This window comes from Xenopus laevis, chromosome 2L (assembly GCF_017654675.1).
Source record: "Xenopus laevis strain J_2021 chromosome 2L, Xenopus_laevis_v10.1, whole genome shotgun sequence".
Taxonomy (NCBI): Eukaryota; Metazoa; Chordata; class Amphibia; order Anura; family Pipidae; genus Xenopus; species Xenopus laevis.
The window spans coordinates 54,827,620-54,848,037 of NC_054373.1; the positions used below are offsets into that span (position 1 = coordinate 54,827,620).

General features: G+C 36.6%; 1 protein-coding gene and 1 long non-coding RNA gene across 2 annotated transcripts; both read right to left on the bottom strand.

The window, feature by feature from the left end:
* Nucleotides 1-4,692: 4,692 nt before the first annotated feature.
* LOC121399713 (protein kinase C delta type-like) lies at nucleotides 4,693-6,559 on the bottom strand. The gene is made up of 3 exons (XM_041581252.1): nucleotides 6,383-6,559; nucleotides 5,353-5,481; nucleotides 4,693-4,728 (listed from the first exon to the last, which is right to left on the bottom strand). Exons 1-3 carry the CDS (start codon nucleotides 6,557-6,559, stop codon nucleotides 4,693-4,695), a joined length of 342 nt encoding a protein of 113 aa, XP_041437186.1.
* Nucleotides 6,560-7,134: 575 nt separating this feature from the next.
* LOC121399643 lies at nucleotides 7,135-9,251 on the bottom strand. The gene is made up of 3 exons (XR_005965233.1): nucleotides 9,165-9,251; nucleotides 7,724-7,786; nucleotides 7,135-7,521 (listed from the first exon to the last, which is right to left on the bottom strand). It is a non-coding gene; the product is annotated as an uncharacterized LOC121399643 (long non-coding RNA).
* Nucleotides 9,252-20,418: the final 11,167 nt, after the last annotated feature.

Below are 20,418 nucleotides of genomic sequence, written 5' to 3' on the forward strand. Positions count from 1 at the left end.
CAATATGTTTTAGTTCTACAGTCCATCAATGTATACAATAGAGGTGGCTCAGAACATGTGGCTCAGGTCAAACAAGCTGTTACTGGTTGACACCTGATATGATATTTAATTGTTTAAGTAAAGTTAATGTGAACATGGGCATGGGACTGATGGCATATTCCCTTGCATATTTAGAGAGATTAGTTCGGTTTTAGCCCAGACACTATTTCTGATTTCCTTACATTCTTTTTTCATCTGAAATGATACTAAGGATTGGAGGATTCAATCTCAAGTAGAAGTCACTTATAGTATAATTAGAAATCAATTAACAGAATGAATATCTCAATGAAACAGGAGGTTGATTTAGACAAGCTGTTTGTTGACAGTGTCTTGAGATCTACTGATCACCAGCTAAGGGTAAGGCCACACTGGGCGTTTTGGGGAGATTTGACCGCCGCGTGTGATTTTTTTTCATTTTAGCCAGGGCAGAGTGAGGGAAGGCGTTTGGGGAGATTGGCCTCCGCAAAGACGAAGCGATTAGGCGCCAGGCAAATCTCCCCAAAATGCCCAGTGTGGCCTTACCATAAAGGTCTACTGGTAGATCCCGATCTACCTCCCTGTATTAAAGGGCTGATTTATCAGAGAATTTCTGTTTTTCACAGTCTTTGCCTGCTGCATCGTAATTCCCCAACACTCTCCAGCCACAATCCATATATGTATGTCTTCCATACCTTACACATTCCTTAAATATGCCTCCCAGAAATTGATTTATATTCATATCACCAGGTCATGTTAAAACTCTAGAAATTCCAAAAACTCCAGTTAGTAGGGTTGCACTGGTATTGTTGCAAAGCAGCACATGGATTTCAACAGATTTCACCCCCAGAATATTCTAGCTAAGTAGAAAACATCCAAAACCACATGTGCCAATTTATTTTCACTTTCATAGAACTGCCTGACATTGCTAGTGAAGGAGGTTATCGACCTAAAAACATTATTATTATTATGTGGCCATCTAGCTGAGAGACGAAATTAGCTATATATTAGAACAATGCAAATTAATGTAATGAATAAGGCATTACAGTCCTGCTCTATTTTATATGTAGCACGGCCATGTTTTAGTTCTGTGCAACTGCAGCTCCAAACAGCCCTGTAGTGTCGAGGAAGACAACCTGCAACCACTAACACATGATTTTAGCAGTTCTTATATGAGCACCAACTTTTTCCTTTCTTAACTGCAATTGAGTTAATTCTTATTAACCATACATTCTTATTTCCATTCACATGTACATACTCCACTGATTAGGAAATATATCTACCTTCATCAGCCATCTGCGGAAGTTCAAAACCCAGTTCAAATCTTTAAATATTATAAATATATATATAAATGTTTTTCTTTAATATACATTCTCCGTGAAGGCACCTTTACATTTAAAACTAGATATTTATGATTTACCCATCAAGATATTTTCCATCACAGCTGCAACTGCAAATTATACCCTCTCAGTTGGTTGAATTAGCACATAGTTACCCATGTGAGCAGTAACGCCACGTCAAGGCTTCAACCATTGTTACTGTTCATTCACACACCTATTGCAGCAAATGGCTCACCCTATTATTTGCTGCAATAGTTCCCTATTGGGCTGGGCAGCATCTGATATAAGCCGCCATGGGAGAGGTGTAAGGAACAAACGTTCCCCATTGGGATATTTGCACTAATAAGCACACACACACTCACACATTGATTCACACATTATTATCTCTTTTTCTATAGCTAATAGGTAGCTGGGATTTTAATCCTCTCCACTTTGGATATAATGTGTTCTCTAGGTAAATTACATTAACAGGTTTGGGTCAAATCAAAGGACACTGTTATACTGTAGTTGAGGGTGAGCGTGTCCGTCAAATTCAATTTACCTAACTTCTTGATGATCCAGAGGAAGGCGAAAAACCCCATTTGTAGCCATCGCCAATTTGCTTTAGATGGGGGAAAAATTCCTTCCTGATTCCAAAATGGCAATCGGACCAGTCCCTGGATCAACATTGTACAAAGGCTATTCCAGTAACCTTTTATTATCTAAAAGGCCTGGACGAGAGATTATTTTAGTTCTACTTTGTTACTAATTATAGGGCTCGGGCTTGGGTGTAAAAGGTGGAGGTTGAGACTAGGCAGCATTTTGGGCCATACAGCTTTCCTAGTCTGTTAATATAATTTGCTCCTCAGCAACAAGCTTCCCTAAACCATTCACCAACACATTCATAGCACTTATGGACTTATTTTTAAAAAAGGCCTATATCTGCTGAATTATAACTTCCTATTGGGCCTAACACAGGAAAAATATATCAACCTCCTCATATAGGTTCTTTTACATTTTATTTTTACATTTAAAATCCATGTGCAGCCAACTACAAGGTCAGCTGTGCTCACCTTGTAAATTGGTGCATTGAGGGACCCCTGTTTACATTCACACACCATTTCCATTCATACTTATTACAAAAATCATACAGTATATATTCCTTATCCCAACTTATAATGTCTCCCATATGTCCCACCCATAAGATAAATGACTCTAGACATCACTATATATATATTCTCTATATTCACACACCATTCATACTTATTGCAAAAAATCACAGTATATATAGCTTTACCCAAACTTATAATGTATCCCACCCTTACCCTTAATATATGCATTATATGAACTCGTATATATATCTCTACATATCACTATATATATATATATACATACACACACACACATCACAATATATATTCTCTATATAATCTAATCTAATTTTTTTTGAGTTTTTTTGTTTTTTTTATATATAACATACAATATAAATTAAGAATAACTATTTCATATATATATATACACACATCACAATATACATTCTCTATATAATCTAATCACATTTTTTTGATACATAACATACTATATAAATTAAGAAAAACTATTCCATATTTATACACACACAACGATATATAGTCTCTATACAATCTAATCAATTTTTTTTGGTTTTTTGTTTTTTTCATATATAACTCATGCTATATAAATGATGAAAAACTATTTCATGCATATTCATACTGTAAATAAATGAAATCCAAATACGTAAAAACTCAGTTTATACCTACCACGCTCCCTATAATCAGGGTTTTAACAATGAATATATGAAAGGAAGATGATAAATGAAGATGAAATTCAGCTCAAATAGATGGCAAGGATGCAGGCCCTTGAAGAGATGGGGTACTTACCTGCCTAAACAATAAAAAAATCAACAAAAGACAAAATGGGTACATTACAATACAGACCTACAAAATAGACTAACTTTCTTATAAATAACATTTTTCATGAAATCCTATGGTTTTTAAATATTTAAACTTTCTATTTTAGACAATAGAAAGTTTCCAGTTTCTAAGCATTACATATAATAGATACCATAACTGTACATATTTGCTGCATTATATACTGTATTATATAATTTTTACTAATGTATAATTTTTCCCTCCCTTTCATTTTTTTTCCTGCATAAGGACAGTTTTGCGTTATTGATATTGACGTTTATGGTTCAGAGAGGACATAACATCACAAGCCTGTGCAGTATGATTATAAGGATGCTGGAGAACTGTACTGTATATGTTTTATGTATATGTGTTTTAGTAAGGTTATAACAGATTAAACACTTTGTGATTTGTTTAAATCTCTTACAGGAGTACAATTTATCTAAAATGGGATTGAATAGTAGATTGCATGAGTAGAAACTATACAATCCCAAAAAAATCATTAAAGGGGAATACATAGCAGTCACCAGCCTTTGGTATGCCTTTTACCATCTACCTTTTGGTTTTAACTTATTAAGTGTAATTCAATTATATCATGTCATGCTATATATATATTAATCAAAACATCTACAGTGGAACCTCAATTTTACATCCCCTGATATTATCCCCTGAACCTCATTTTACATTATTGTTTTGTGGTCCCACCTATATATTATGCATAATACATTTCCCTGATTTTACATTTTCCTGGATTTTACACCATTTATTTCTGGTCCCCTGAAAATGTAAAATGTGGGTTCTTCTGTATCTGTAATCCTCAAATAGCCTAATATCAGTTTTTAAACATCTTACATTTTATTCCTAAAAATCGCCTACATTTATTATCATTACTAGCTTTTTATTGCTTCTTATATATCTCATCCTATTTAATCATAGATATATATTTTTTACTTTAAATTACTTTTACTCACCACTTTGACTCAAGTTGCCTCCTGTTGTTTGTGGAAGCAACTGGTGGATACAGTTTGGTGCTGCTGTAGGTGGTTGGACACTTGCTGTAGACTGTTGCAGATTTATAATGCAGGCTGATCTGATTTTAACTGCTGCAGTTTGCCATAGATGGTATGTTGGCTTGGTCACTGGCTATACGGCCGTCATGATGTTGAGTCACATGAGTACAGGAGAATGCATTACTCCTGCCAATGCCAGCTGGGATCCACATAGGAAAGTTCTTCCACCCTCTCTCTCTTGGTGGTATCAACGGACAATCCTGGTGAAATCACTCTAAGCTCACTTGTGAATGGCTACAGAAAGAATGCAAAACACTGTTACATTATAATATTTATCAATAATAAAGGTAGGAAATATCCTAAAATATGGCACATTTGTGTGGCACACAAATGTGTATTTCATTGTGGAGTGGAGTCTCAATGTCAAGATCTCAACTCATCAGCTGCCTGGTCCCTAACCTGAATATTAACAATTAAGTATAGAATTTCTGCAGCTGCACAGTATTTTGCATACTGCATGATGCTCTTCCATCTTATCCATTTAAAAAAAAAAGTCCTTATAAACATTCATTCAATCAAACTATTTATAACAGAGTAGCTAATTAAATATGTAGAGAGAAAAAATTGGGGCCAGTGTTGTACGGGGAAATAAACTGATGGTCACAAAAGGATACATAAATCTAAAAGCCTGACAGAGGAGGATAAAAAAGTAGAACTACAATAGCTCAGTCTGTGCAAAAATCAACTGCATATTGATATTGAATGCAAAGCCTATTAACCTCTACAAATTAAATGTAAAATCAAATTTCCTCTGTTAGTTTGAAAGTGAACACTAACCTAAAATGTACTAAGAGGAGCTAAAATGTGGATATTATGGAAGGATGTAAACCCCACATAAAACAGGTCATTGAGTAGAATTAAAAGGGTTATGAAATCATCAACTGGGGGGAGTTTCCAGATGAAGTTTTGTAAATCTGGCACACCCTTTTCTTCTATAGTCTGCTGACCCCTACTCATGCTGGATAACTAGTAAAAAGTAAATATGAGAGAAGTATCCTATTGTCCCGTCAGTCATGTACTTACCATTTGTGGCTGAAAAGGAGCCTTTACTCTTTTCTTTTCCAGATTTTCCCAATTGATTGAAGCATAGAATGGGTGCTCCCTGATGTTGCCATTCACTCCTAAGCGTTGCTTCCTGTCCTTCTCCAGAAGCTAAAAAAAAAAAAGCAATAATGATTTCTGAGATGTTCTGCACCTTCCAATGACAGAGGCATATCCAAGTACAGTACTGGAACTGGATGTCTCAGTAATTCTAATTCACTTGGGGGAAAATGCTGGTGACAGTGTAAACACTAGCGCTCCAGCATAAGCTCATCTTTACTAATAAACATTTAAAATGCCATTATCTATGTTTTTAACTCCAGAAAATGATGGGCTGGCAATTGAGTCGAGGCATTCTTGCTAAAGTTAGCAGAATTTTCAGTGGCATTTGTTTCAAATGTGTGTATTTGCACTGTTTTATTCTCCCTGTTAACCCAGTCAATGCCACAGATAGGGTGTAGGATGGGGTTAAAAGGCTTAAATTGACAGATTTGTACTATGGTTAGATACTCAATTATTTTTATCCAAATAACCATATTAGAAGACAAGACACAATATTAACAATAAGGGGGTTTACTACTGAACTCCAATTGCATAAAATCCTAAAAATGTGTGTTTTTTAGTATAAAATCAGAATTGAAAAAAAAACCACAAATTTTTCAGAATTAATTATACCCTGAGGATTTTTTGATCTGGGCTGGGTTTTCGTGCAATAACCACAAGATTTCAGGTTTCTCAGGCAAAAATCTGAAAAAAAATTTTTTCGTGAAAATGTATTAATAAATAAGCCAAAAAAACTGTGAGTTTTTTTCAGAAAATATTGAGATACATTCGGACTTTGATAAATGGGCCTCTCCGTATGTCTTGAACACTCCAAATACAAGAGTGTAAGCAGATAAGCATTCCCTTTTAGTATAACAGGCACTAAACATATATGTTGTGGAGCATAACAAAAGCTTTGTATTTATAAGTATTCTGCTATTTCATTTCCCAATATTTTATTTATACTGACCTTTGACAGGAGGTCCTGCAGTTCCTGGCTCATGTGACTTGGATATTCAGGAGTCTTGATTGAGATAAACTCCTTCACAACACTGACTGAAGGGCTAAATGGTTGTTTAGCTGTAGCCATTTCATAGATGATCACGCCTAATGACCACCAGTCAGCCCCTGCATTATAATATTCCATGATTAAAACCTGCAGAAAGAAAACAAAAAACTAATTATTAAACAAGAATCTTTATGTATATACTCCTATAACATGTCCATGCCTCATGAATGACAAAGACTTAGGGGCAAATTCATCAAGGGTCGAATATCGAGGGTTATTTTACCCTCGATATTCGACTGGGGAATGAAAATCCTTCAACTTCGAATATCGAAGTCGAAGGATTTTGCGCAAATACTTTGATCGAACGATCGAAGGAATAATCGTTCGATCGAACGATTAAATCCTTCGAATCGAACGATTCGAAGGATTTTAATCTAACGATCGAAGGATTATCCTTCGACCAAAAAAAGTTAGGCAAGCCTATGGGGACCTTCCCCATAGGCTAACATTGGGTTCGGTAGCTTTGAGGTGGCGAACTAGGGGGTCGAAGTTTTTTCTTAAAGAGACAGTACTTCGACTATCGAATGGTCGAATAGTCGAACGATTTTTAGTTCGAATCCTTTGATTCAAAGTCGTAGTCGAAGGTCGAAGTAGCCCATTCGATGGTCGAAGTACCCCAAAAAACACTTTCGAAATTCGAAGTTTTTTTACTTCGAATCCTTCACTCGAAGTTAATGAATTGGCCCCTTAAAATATATAGAAAGAGCTGATCCAGACCCTCCCTCTGAGTCCCGCCCTGTTGCTCCCCCTAAATACTCCATGGGCCATGATAATCTGCCACCGGTGTTCCCAAACCATATCCAAAAAAGTACACATGCACATCCTTTATGACAACAATCCCTTGTTAAAATATTGATACAACTGTGAATACATTTTAAATTAATTAAATAAGATTTCAGACCTCCGGGGCCCGATAGCCAGGGGTTCCACATAATCCACAGATGATCTTCTTGTCGAACAGTCCTTCAACGGAAATGCCGAAGTCGCAGATTCTAATGTGTCCACCCCTATCCACCAAGATGTTATCAGGCTTCAGATCACTGCAAGACATGCAATAGGAACAATTAATGTAGGTGATACCTGAGAAAAACTTCTGAGAAGGGCAGGGGTGCTTGAATAAGTAAAGCAGATATGTTATTACTTGATCTGCCCTTTACATGTAGAACTTAATGTAGCTATACAGTGACTATAAATATAAATCAGACACAATATTCTAGAGAAGAGAACTGAGATTTTACTGACCGATGTACGATGCCATTCGAGTGCAGAAACTGGAGGCCAATTATAATCTCTGCAGTGTAGAACCTATAAAACAAAATAGTTTTCACTGTTTGATACACATTTCATATGGTTTTGCAATTCTTTGTTAAGGACCCATCACCCAAAAAAATTATTCAAAATCCTATTTTATCACATTAGTCAAGCAAAATGAACTTTAATTACACTATATAAATTATTTGAATCTTGTTCACTTCAGTCTGGGAATTCATAATTACAGCAAGCAGGCAGGAGCCATTTTGTGGACACTGTTATTAAGACAAGCCTTGCATCAGCTCAGAATCTTGTTTGTGCACTAGAATGAGGGACCTGATGTCCATTCCCATGTCCTGGCTACACAATTAAATGGTGAAGAGAATGGGGGAATGTGGGGAGAGCAGTGAAATCTAGGAAGTGCTGAATGGCAAGTGAAAGTAAATGTCTGCCCCGCTTCTATACAACAGCTATAAATGCTTTAATAAAAAATAGAAACTGGATTTCATGTTTAATTTGAAAAGGACTTTTATTATACATCTTTTTGTGTCCGGGTGACAGGTCCCCTTTCAGGTAACTTTTATTATGTTATAGAACGGCCAATTCTAAGCAACTTTTTAATTTGTTTTCATTATTTATTTATTTTAGTTATTTGCCTTTTTCTTCTGACTCTTTGCAGCTTTCAAATGGGCCTAGCTGACTCCCTTCTAAAAACAAATGCTCTGTAAGGCTACAAATGTATTATTATTGTTACTTTTGATTACCGATCCTTCTATTCAGGCCCTCTCCTATTCATATTCCAGTCTCTTATTCAAATCAATGCATGGTTGCTAGGGTCATTTGGACCCTAGTTACCAGACTGCTTAAGATGCAAATTGAAGAGCTGCTGAATAAAAAGCTAAATAATTCAAAAACCACAAATAGAAAATGAAAACCAATTGCAAATTGTCTCAGAATATCACTCTCTACATCATACTAAAAGCTATCTCAAAGGTAAACAACCCCTTTAAGTACAAGGCTTTGCTACACCCGGGCCTGCTCGTTCTCCCTCATTTGCGTGTCTGAATAATGCGCAAGTTAGAGGTCAGTTTGGGCAATAGGATAGGGGGTGCTAGCCTATCAGATCCTCATGAATATTGTACTGCTGTATTCATAGGGAAACCACAGATTTTTGCTCTGCATTATTAAGTGCAAGGACCTGTGCCCAAGTTGCAAAGTGTGGGCTCAGTGTAAAAGTGCAAAAAATGTGGTGGTTTCTACCCAGTTTTTACAATTTTGTAAATTAGTTCTAATTTGTATCTAGAAGCAAAATTTACAAAGTTTACAGCTAAAGCCAACTCTGAGCACAACCTGGACTCTTATTAGTGCAATACTCTTTCATACATAATATACAATGCAAATAATGTTCTTACGTAAGGATATTAAAACTTACTGGATTGTTTCAGTTGGTAGTTTTCCTTTCTTTGAAATGATGTTGTACAATGATCCCCCGCAGGCATATTCCAGCACAAAGAAGGCTTGAACCTGGTTATAGCGACACATTAAAAAGTGGTGAGACATAGGAATATATGACACAGCACAGTATGAGAAGTAGAGACTGAATAGATACTATTTTTGAGTGTTGCAGAGCTCTACTCGTCATCCCATTTCTTTTCTCAAGTCAATTAAATTGACCATCTGTATATTGCAGGTGTCAATCTGGCTGCAAAGTGTCTCACTACCAGAGTTGTGATGAATGTGGTGGCCAGCAACAATATTAAGATAATGACACAGGATTCATTTTTGCTGGTGGAGAAAAAGCAGACATTGCCCTGTGTGTGAACAGTAACAGGTGTGAATGTAATCTACGTGTAACTATGCTCCTGAGATGGATTTTGGCCATGAAGAGCTGTGCATTTTCTTTTCAAAATTCCAACCCTGTGCAGTGACACCCCCTTATTGTGATTTTCACCCTGCCCTGGACTTTATTAATAACCCATTATATATCATAACATATTTATGTGTGAATGTGTTATGTGTATTAGGCTGACCTAAGTAGGAGAGAATTCTAAATAAACATGCCGCAACACAAACATTATTCTCTACCTCTGACTGGAAGGCTGCATGTAAATGGCATAAAAAGGGGCAACTTTTGGCCATCTTCAAGATCCGAGCTTCTCTACTGATGCTCTTGTAGTTGCTCTTGTCGATTTTCTTGGAAATTGTCTTAATTGCCACAAGCTTTTTCTTTGGGGCAAACGATGCTAACATCACCTAGGAATGGAGAGAAAAACACTAAATATTACAAGGTCCCTTGATTACTTCTAGCACAACAAATGACACATAAATCTAAAGGAGTACAGGTATGGGACCTGTTATCCAGAATGTGTGGGATATTGGGTTTTCCAGAAAACGGGTCTTTCCGTAATTTGGATCTTCATACCTTAAGTCTACTTAAATAAAAAATTAAATAAAACCAATATTTTGGCTTTGCCTCCAGTAAGGATTAATTATATATTAGTTTGGAACAAGTATTCTATTATTGACAAGAAAAAGGAAATCATTTTTAAAAAATTGGATTATTTGGAAAAAATGGAGTCCACGGGACATGGTCTCTCTGTAATTTGGAACTTTTTGGATAATAGATTTCTGGACAGTGGATCCCATACCTGTAGTATCCAGAAGGGGCCCTGTTTGTTTTTAAAGGAACAGTTGGTTGTATTTGTTAAAATTATATATTATCTTTACATTAATATTGTAATATCTTACAGAGTATGCATAGGGGCAAATTTACTAAAGCGCGAATCGGCTAAAGCTAGTGCAAATTCGCCAGCATGACGTCATTTCGTTACTTTGCCGGTTTACTAATGGGTGCTGGCGTAAATTCGCTAGTGAAGTGGACCTACTCTAGCGCTACTTCGCACCCTTACGCCAGGCGAAGTTGTGCTATGGCGAAGGGACGTAACTACGCTAATTCACTAACTTGCGCATTTTACTGAACGTTACCTCTTGCTCCAGACTTTACTTCACCAGGTCAGACCAGGCGAAGTGCAATACGATAGGAGTTTGTCCAAAAATAGTTTAAATTTTTTCTAAGTCCCAAAAAACGCTGGCGTCTTTTACTTTTTTAAGGGTGATAGTATGAAAAATAGCGTAATTTTTTTTGGGGGTTCTCTCCTTCCCCCCTACATTTCCTAACATATGGCAACTCAAAGATACAGTCGGCACATGTGTAGGGCAATAGAACACCTTTGTTTTATTCTTTAAAGGTTTCCTGGGCTTGTGTAGTGTAATGTAGTTGCTGCAGCATATACGTCCATTATATTTTAACTTCGCGCCGTATTCAAATTAGGCATCACTAGCGTAACTTCTCTTTGCCTGACGAAGTAATGGTAGCGCAACTTCGCTACCGTTCCTCTCCCTGAGCGAAACTTCGCATTTAATGAATTTGTGTAGCACTGCCAAAACTATGCCTTGGTGAAGTGCGGCGAAGCTGTCGCAACTTCGGATCATAGTGAATTTGCCCCATAGAGTACATTACTAAGATGGAAAACCATATCTCACCAAAGGTCACCAGAGTGTCCATTCCCTATTCATTTGTATGGGATTTTGAAGGTCATAAAGTATTAACAAATGGTGGCAACAAGAGTTCCCCCTTTGATAAATATGATAATTATAATCCCATACAAGCGAAGAACGTTGGGAAGAATCTCTCTCTGCTAAACTGGGAAGAATCTCTCTCTCTGTTAAACTGTGGCGAGTTTGTTTTCAACTTTTGATAAATATGCCCCTGTAAAATACAACATTTTAGATTCTCCATTGCATTTTCTGGATGTTTTCATATCGCAAGATTAATAATAGAAGGTCTCACTCACCTGGCCAAAGCTGCCCTTTCCAAGCTCTTTGTGGAATTTGTAGTTATGGATTTCCAGGGGGGCTGGTCTTTTGACTTCCAGGCAGGGTTTCTTACATCCACTTCCACCTTTTGGGATAAAACAAATTCAGTCAATAGCTCAAAAATATATTTTACAAAAGATCCTTTTATGCAAATATATAGATATCTTCACATCCATTAATCTAAGCTATTAAGCACAAAGACATGGAATTCCTAAAAAGTCTTTCTTGTTACAAAAAAAAAAAATTCTTATGCAGATTGTCTCTTTCAACTGGTCTATTTTCTCTTTTCTGAAACAGGAACCAGTTGTACTGCAGGGTTTGTACAATGGGGGTTATAGTGTAGTATTCGGATTTTAGGCATATTTTTCAATGTATGTCTGAGGAATAGAACATTATTTCCCATGCATAATTTCCATGTAATAATCCATTACAAAATTATAGTAAACAAGGTAGTGGGTTGTAATTTTTAAATATGGAAAGAGAAGCATGTCCAGTAACCAATCTGAAAATTACCTCTAGCCAGTGCATTTCTTACATAAGCCTGGGGCAAAAAGTAAGCAAATGTATCCACTGCCTAAATAACTGCCACCTACTAGTCATTTTCCATGTCATTTAACAAACCAGAGTAATGGATTGCTTAAAAACTTTTTATGCAACTTGCTCCAAAATGCAAATGCCCCAAACCACTATTTATGTAACTTGTGAACTCGATATTACTTAATAAATACCAGGTAAAAATAACAATACAGTACTATAAAAATATATTTGCAGATTGCCCACCTTCACAGCTCTCAAGTACGTGTGGGACCTGTTATCCAGAAAGGTTTTCTGAATAATGGATCTTTCTATAATTTGGATCTTCATACCTTAAGTCTACTATAAAATCAAATACCCAATATTATTGTTTTGCCTCCAATAAGGATTAATTATATCTTAGTTTGGATCAAGTACAAGGCACTGTTTTATTATTAAAGAAAAAAAGTTTTACATTTTAATTATTTGGATAAAATAGAGTCTATGGGGGATAACCTTCCCGTAGCTTCTTGGAGCTTTCTGGATAATGGATCCCATACCTGTGACAAATATCTGTATCTGTGGTAAAATACTTGAATGCCCAAGTGCTTGTCAGAAAATCATTGCCTGAAGCCATGCACTCCATGCCACAGAAAGCAATGTTGGAATTACCTTCTTTAACTTCACTCTTTGATAAATATACCCCCATGATTTGAACCCTTGCCCTCCCCACCATTCTTGGGATCCCCATTCCAGGCCTCTTCTTACCTCCCCTAAAAGAGAGGCATAACTACTAATCTGAAGCATTCATCAAAAGTCTTTTTAGTGACAAATAAAAAAAAATCTCTTATGCAGATTGTCTCTTTCAACTGGTCTACCGTCTCCTGTCTGTAACAGGAACCAGTTTTACTGCAGGGTTTGTGCAGTGGGGGACATAGAGTAATAATCTCCATACTATTGTCCTAACAGCTTACTATAAGACCCTTCAGGAAACCCTTACAAAAGTGGTTTAGGATATTTCATCACCCACAGTAAAAGACTAGAGACTACATAGTGAAAATTAACAACTCGGAAGCAAAGTTGTGTATGAATAAAGCAGAACATTATTCCCATGCATGCTTTCTATGTAATGATCCATCACAAAATTATACTAAACAGGGTAGTGGGTTGAAATGTTTAAATATGACAAGATGAGAGAGAAATAAGCATGTCTAGAAACCAATCTCAAAATAGTTTGCATGCATAGAACAAGAGATCCTTGGTAAAAGCCCTAAAAAATCCCTCTAACCAGTGCATTTCTTACATAAGCCAAGCAACACATGGGATAACAGTAAATAACTGCCATCCCCTTGTCATTTCCCATGTCATTTAACAAACCAGAGAAATTATTGCTTTATATAACTTATTCCAAATTACAAATGCCCCCAAAACACTATTTATGTAACTTGTGGTTGATTCTATATTAACAAATAAATACCAGGTAAAAACGAATACTATAAAAATATATTTGCAGATTATCTCCCTTGCCTTCTAATGGATCTTGTGGGCTCCTTGGTCTCTTCCTCTCCTTATCCTCCTTATCCTCCTTCTCCTCACTCACTCTATGAACTGCTCTCTGAAGACTTTTTTTATCATCTTCTAATTTCATCTTTTTTTTATCTGTTTCTTCTTCACTTCGCTTCCTTTTCTTTCTTCCTTCATCGCAGATCTTCTCTTCTATATGGGTTTTTACAAATACAATTCTGATCTTTTCCTTCTTCTCATTTGGATCCCGGCTCCTCCTTCTGCTCTCCTCCATATTGCAATCCTGCAATTTTGTACTTTTTCGCCCTTAATTCGCCTCTTTTCACAGCATAAACTCTGGAAAACTCTGTCGCTCTGTCTCTCCTCCTCACTCTCCAAAAAGACAGTTAGGCTGAACTGTGTGAGAGACAGTTAAGAGTGGCAAGTGAAACCAACGGTTTACTCAGGAGCATCATGTGACCACCAGCAATGAGACATGTGGACATTAGAAAGGATAGGACATTGACATGTCTCCACAGCCCATCTTCATAGCTTTCAAGAGAAAGATCCGTTATCTGGAAACCCATTATCCAGAAAGCTCTGAATTACGGAAAGGCAATCTTCCATAGACTCCATTTAATGCAAATAATCCAAATTTTTGAAGATGATTTCATTTTTCTCTTACTAATAAAACAGTACCTTGTACTTGATCCAAACTAAGATATAATTAATCCTTCTGGGATGCAAAACCAGCCTATTGGGTTTGTTTATCGATTACATTATTTCCTAATGGATTTAAAATATGAAGATCCAAATTACAGAAAGATCCATTATTTGGAAAACCCCAGGTCCCAAGCCTTCTGGATAATAGGTCCCATGCCTGTATGTATAAAAATAAACCACAGAACTTAGGGAAGGCAGCATTCTGCTCCTCACAAAGATAACTGCTGTCTTGAAAATACAGTGTTACCTAAAGCAAATAAGAATATTTAATTCAAAGCAAAATGTTGGTAATTCTAAATAGACTTCCGCTGTTAGCACAATTACAGCTAAAGTGGTGGTGGCAAGGAAAAGGATGCAGAAATGCAATTCAGTGATAAGCTGAAGTAGTGAGGCCCAAAAGGCAGCCCCTCTATGCTCACCAAATGCTAAAAAACCTAGGCAGACATTATGGTATATAAAGTAATACTTTTTAAGCTTAATGAAGATACTGCACTGAGGAGTTAGTTTAAGAGTATAACCAAAATCAAATGTATGAGTCCCTTTTGAGCGGGTAGGAAAGTCCTACGCATAAAGCCAATACAATTTAACATGTTGCCCAACAAAGACCTAAAGGGGTGATAAAAGAAAAGGCAAAAACATTTTTATATATATGCTCCCAACAAGGCTATTAGAATAAAGGAAACAACCAAAAACACAGAAAGAAAAGAATTAAAGCCACTGTATTGCCCGCTTTAAGGTTTATGCACCCAAACCCCAAAGGATTTTTTTTTATTTTAGAAATTGTGGCAACTTCCTTTATAAGTGAAGTCAGAGGCCATGTGCCCCGCTTTAATAAAGCATTTGGAGGCCAATCATTTTAAAATCTTCACAAGGACTATATTTATTTGGGGTAAATTGTCTTTTGATTGAGTTTCCACTATATGGATACATGCATACAGACATAAACAAGTTAGTAAGTCCAAATTGTTTATATATATATATATATATATATGTATGATGTGCGTAATGTTCCTCTTGCTTTAAAACCACTAAGGGGATAGAGAAAATCACATAAAAAAACACATAAAAACATCCATAACACACAGAAAATGCCAATATATTTAGGACCTGGTGGTTTTAGCCTGATGTAGATGACTGACTAACACCAACACTTGCCAGGCTTACCATTGAAGTTTAGTGTAAATTGAGGTCAGCTACTTTTGCACCTCTGAAGATCTGAGGATACCCTCCTGAGGCCCCATGACAGAAGATGGGTGTACAGAATCTCAGATTCAGACATCAGGACAAGGTCAAAGTTGCTCCAAGCAGCCATCAAGACTCAGATCAGATTTGAAGTCAAAACCAGAAGAGATGAGGGCAGAAGTCAAGCGGGAAGGTGGAGAACTGATAGTCATGCAGTGCAAAGTCTGTAAAAGAAGTCCAAACAACAAAAGCAATTCAACAAGTTACTGGGGCTTAATTAATTACTTTCATCAGCATCTTAAAACAGGCAAAAGGCACATGTCTGCATGGTGTTCTGCCCCTTGCAATGTTATAATTCTCTCCTTTAACTGCTCCTTTGATTTCAATGCTGTAGTTATGGGCACTTTCCTTTCAATATGTTGCCCTCTTTGCAATAAACATTCTGTAGGAGAAAAAAGACCCAGTGAATAATTCAATTCGTCATTCGATAAACATGAATTTTGCACATAATATAATCTCTCAGACACTGATGTCAGAATACACAATTTATAATACTATAATGCACAATGAATATCCAGCATTTTTTTTAAAGATTTTATTTTTGAGTAATTTTTCAATTAGAAACAAATAGATATCCTGTATATTATATCCTTATAGTTGGAGCTGTCAGTATTCTGTCAGTATTTTAACAAATGTAATGTATCCACTATTTTGCCTTGTGCTTTTTTTATGGTCAGGCCAGGCCAGGCCGACCCAGGGGGGGGAACATTTTAAAAACATTATAGGGCTATTATAGACCAGGTGCCCAACGTGATATGCACATATTGGGTTGGGCATTATATGATAATTTAATGAACACAATCAACAATATTTTTTGTAATATAAAAAACAGTGCCAATATAAATCTAAGATCTAAGCACAAAAATAAAATCTAGGGTATAGCAGGAGATTTGTGACTGCCACTTTTGAATATGATACTGTATGTGACTGGCAGCTACTATTTCTTATAGAAAAGGGCTGACTTTTCTCATTTATCCTTACTTTCCATTTTGGCCAGTGCTGGGTTCCATATTGAAGTATGGAGACTAGAGTGATTTAAAGGACATATGTGTTATAAAAGAAAGCATGTACATATTTTATGTAGTTATATCAGCAGCTCTCCAGTTTTCAAGTTCAGCAATATGGTTGCAAGGGTCCAAATTACCCTAGCAACCATGCACATATTTGAATAAGAGACTGGAATATGAATAGGAGAGGATCAGAATAGAAAGATGAGTAATAAAAAGTAGCAATAATAATACTTGTGTAGCCTTACAGAGCATTTGTATTAAAAGGGGTCAGTGACCCCCATTTGTAAGCTGGAAAGAGTCAGATGAAAAGGGCAAATAATTAAAAAACATTTAAAAAGAAAAAGAAATGAAGGCCAATTGAAAAGTTGCTTAGAATTAGCAATTCAGCATACTAAAAGTTATCTTAAAGGTGAACAACCCCTTTAATATCTCATACTATGTCACTGCAAAAACCCTTATACATATATAACTTGTTCCAACCAACCACTCCAGTATTTAGCACACTATGTCCCACTTGCACCCCTGTAGATACATCACTTAACGCCACCAATACATTGTAAATATTATACAGGTATGGGACCTATTATCCATAATGCTTGGTATCAGGGTTTTTCTGGATAACGGATCTTTCTGTAATTTGGATCGTCATTCCTTAAGTCTACTAGAAAATCATGTAAACATTAAATAAACCCAACAGGCTGGTTTTTGCTTCCAATAAGGATTCATTATACTGTATCTTAGCTTGGATCAAGTACAATGTACTGTTTTATTAATACAGATAAAAAGGAAATCATTTTTAATCATTTGGATTATTTGGATAAAATGGGGTCTATGAGAGATGGCCTTTCCGTAATTTGGAACTAATCTGGATAACTGGTTTCTGGATAACGGATCATATACCTATACAAATGATTAAGAATACACTATATCAACCAATTTATTCACAATTATACAGAAACAAGTCGCTAGCCAGCCTACTGATGATTTAAAACAATTATACAACCCTGTTGACAAACATTTTACATAAATATCAAAATATATAAAGTATAAAAGGTAAAATATTTGAAACTGTTATTGTGAATAAATTGTTTTGTATTGTATTTATCTTTCCAGTATATGATGATAACTGGTTGCTAATTGGTCCTTAGCTAAGCAGTGTTCCCTTTACATATTACATACCTCCCAACTATCCCCTTTTTTGTGGGACAGTCCCAATTTTGATAGCTCAGCCCACAGTCCTGGATTTTTATTAAAGCGATGGTTTACTTTTCAGCTGACTTTTAGTATGTTAATTATAGGCAACTTTTCTATTGGTCTTCATTTTTTCATTTTTTTATTATTTGCTTTCTTCTTCTGACTCTTTCTAGCTTTCAAATGGGAGGCACTGACCCGATCTAAAAAACAAATGCTCTGTAATGCATGGTTGCTAGGGTAATTTGGACCCTAGAAACCTGTTGAAATTGAAAACTGGAGAGCTGCTGAATAAAAAGCTAAATAACTCAAAAACCACAAATAAAGAAAAATGAAAACCAAGTGCAAATTGTCTCAGAATATCACTCTCTAGGGATGTAGCGAACCGCCGATAATGTGTTCGCGAACACCGGCAAAAAATGCGAACAGTTCGCGAACAGTTCGCGAACTTCGAACATCCGAAAATCGTTCGATTCGAACGATCGGAGGATTTAAATCGTTCGATTTTAGCGATCGAATGATCGAATGGTCGAACGATTTTGACGCGAACGTCGCGCGACGTTCGCGAACTTGCGGCGGACGCGAACAGCCGATGTTCGCGCGAACAAGTTCGCCGCCGAACAGTCCGCGACATCCCTATCACTCTCTACAACATACTGTACTAAAAGTCAATTAAAATATGAACATTCCCTTTAAGACCTGATTCAACCCAATTCTTCTACCAGATCATGGAGAATTCACTAGTGGCCTACCCCCTTGCAGCATCTCTCCTCACACTTGCACTATTGCTCTACCTACTTATTTTAACTCCCAATGTCATGAAGTGCTGCTGGGTGGTGAGTTTGTTTTAAAAAGGTGGCTAACTGTGCATGTAACACTTCGATCCCCCATAGGCCACATATCACCCATAATGCTACTCCAATAAGTCTGTACGTATGACCAGGTGCTGTGATTTCTAGATTACTCGGTACATTTGAATTGTTACAAGTGTATCTAATCCTCTGTTGTAGCTGTTCTGGGTTCTCTGCCAAAAGCCAATTAAGTTAGAAACCGTACTTCTTTTTCTGGCTGTTCAGTGCAGAGAAAAATAGGACTTTCCAGTACAAATGAGGGACGGCAGTTTGAGCTGTCAAAAGAGGGACTGTCCCTCTAAAAAAGGGACAGCTTGGAGGTATGCCCTGTACATATCCCACTGAACTCTTCCAATTCCCTAATACATCTCACTACACTCCCCCAGTATCATTGTAAATACTGTGACCTTTGTACACACTGTATAAAGAGCAGATGGTACATACAAAGCTTACATCTCTTTATATACCTTCAGCTGGCATCTATCTGCAATAGACAAACTACTTCCATCCACTCTGTGTTAAATCTTACCAACACAAAACCCAGTGCTATAAATAGTCTATACCATTATTTTGACTTTGCTATGTCTTTATACTGTTCTCTTCATTCTTTTAACACGTTCAATATTACAGATAAAGAATCCCTTATATGGAAACCCTTTATCCAAAAAAATATTTCCTTTTTCTCTGTAATAATAAAACAATTCCCACCCCCATATAAGTCCCGCTTCTCCCATGACCCACAAATTGCACTTTTCCCCTCACAGGGCACATCTCTACCATGGGCCTCTGACTGTAGTGCCCCGTGTACCTCCCTGATGTCAGCCCAGCTCAATGGTGTAGTTCAGCTATATATTAATATTTAGTATTTTATAGAATGTCCTATTCTTAGCAACCTTTTAATTGTTTTTTTTTATTATTTATTGTTTTATTTATTTATTTAATGGGGGTCATTGGCCCAAGCAGCCAAGTTGATCTGTGAGGCTCCAATTTTATTGTTATTTTTGCTTTTTATTACTAATTTCTCTTTTCAGGCCTCTTTTTCAACTGTTCTGGCCTACAAGTCAATGAGTGGCATCTATCTGCAATAGGCATATTTCCATCCACTCTTTGTTATATCATACCAACACAAAACCCAGTGCTATAATTAGTCTATACCATTATTTTGACTGTGCTATGCCTTTCTACTGTCTTCTTTATTATTTTAACTTTGACTCAATAGTGCAGATATGAGATCCTTTATCCAAAAGCCTGTTATCCAAAATGCTCCAGATTACCAGAAATCCATCTCGGATAGGGGCAAATTTACTTACCTTCGAACTTGTGCCAGCTTTGGCTTCTCCGCACTTCACTAGGCGAATTTTCGCCAGGGCGCAGCTAATTCACTAAAATCCAAAGTTGCGCTCAGGGAGGTGAAAGGTAGCGAAGTTGCGCTAGCGTTAATTTGTCAAGCAAAGCGAAGTTACGCTAGCGATGCCTAATTTGCATACTCCGCCAAGTTAAAATACAATGGACGTATATGTAGCAGCAAATACATTACACTACACAAGCCTGGGAAAGCTTCATAAAATAAAATAAAGTTGTTATTTTGCCCTATACATGTGCCCACTGTATAGTTTAGGTGCCATATGTTAGGAAATGTAGGGGGGAAGGAGGGTACCCCAAAACAAATTTATGATCTTTTTCAGCCTATCACCCTTAAAAAAGTAAAAGACGCCACCGTTTTTTGAAACTTAGTAAAAATCTAAACTTTTTTTGAAGCAAGCCCTATCTACTCTAT

What these genes read in the sequence shown, in the direction of transcription:
- LOC121399713 (XM_041581252.1), bottom strand. Translation starts at nt 6,559, where the DNA reads ATGGAATATTATAATGCAGGGGCTGACTGGTGGTCATTAGGCGTGATC. An exon ending in TGCAGGACCTCCTGTCAAAG is followed by an intron (nt 5,482 to 6,382) that starts GTCAGTATAAAT and finishes TTTTTTTTTTAG; the next exon opens with CTTCTGGAGAAGGACAGGAA. An exon ending in CTCCTTTTCAGCCACAAATG is followed by an intron (nt 4,729 to 5,352) that starts GTAAGTACATGA and finishes GTTAATATTCAG; the next exon opens with GTTAGGGACCAGGCAGCTGA.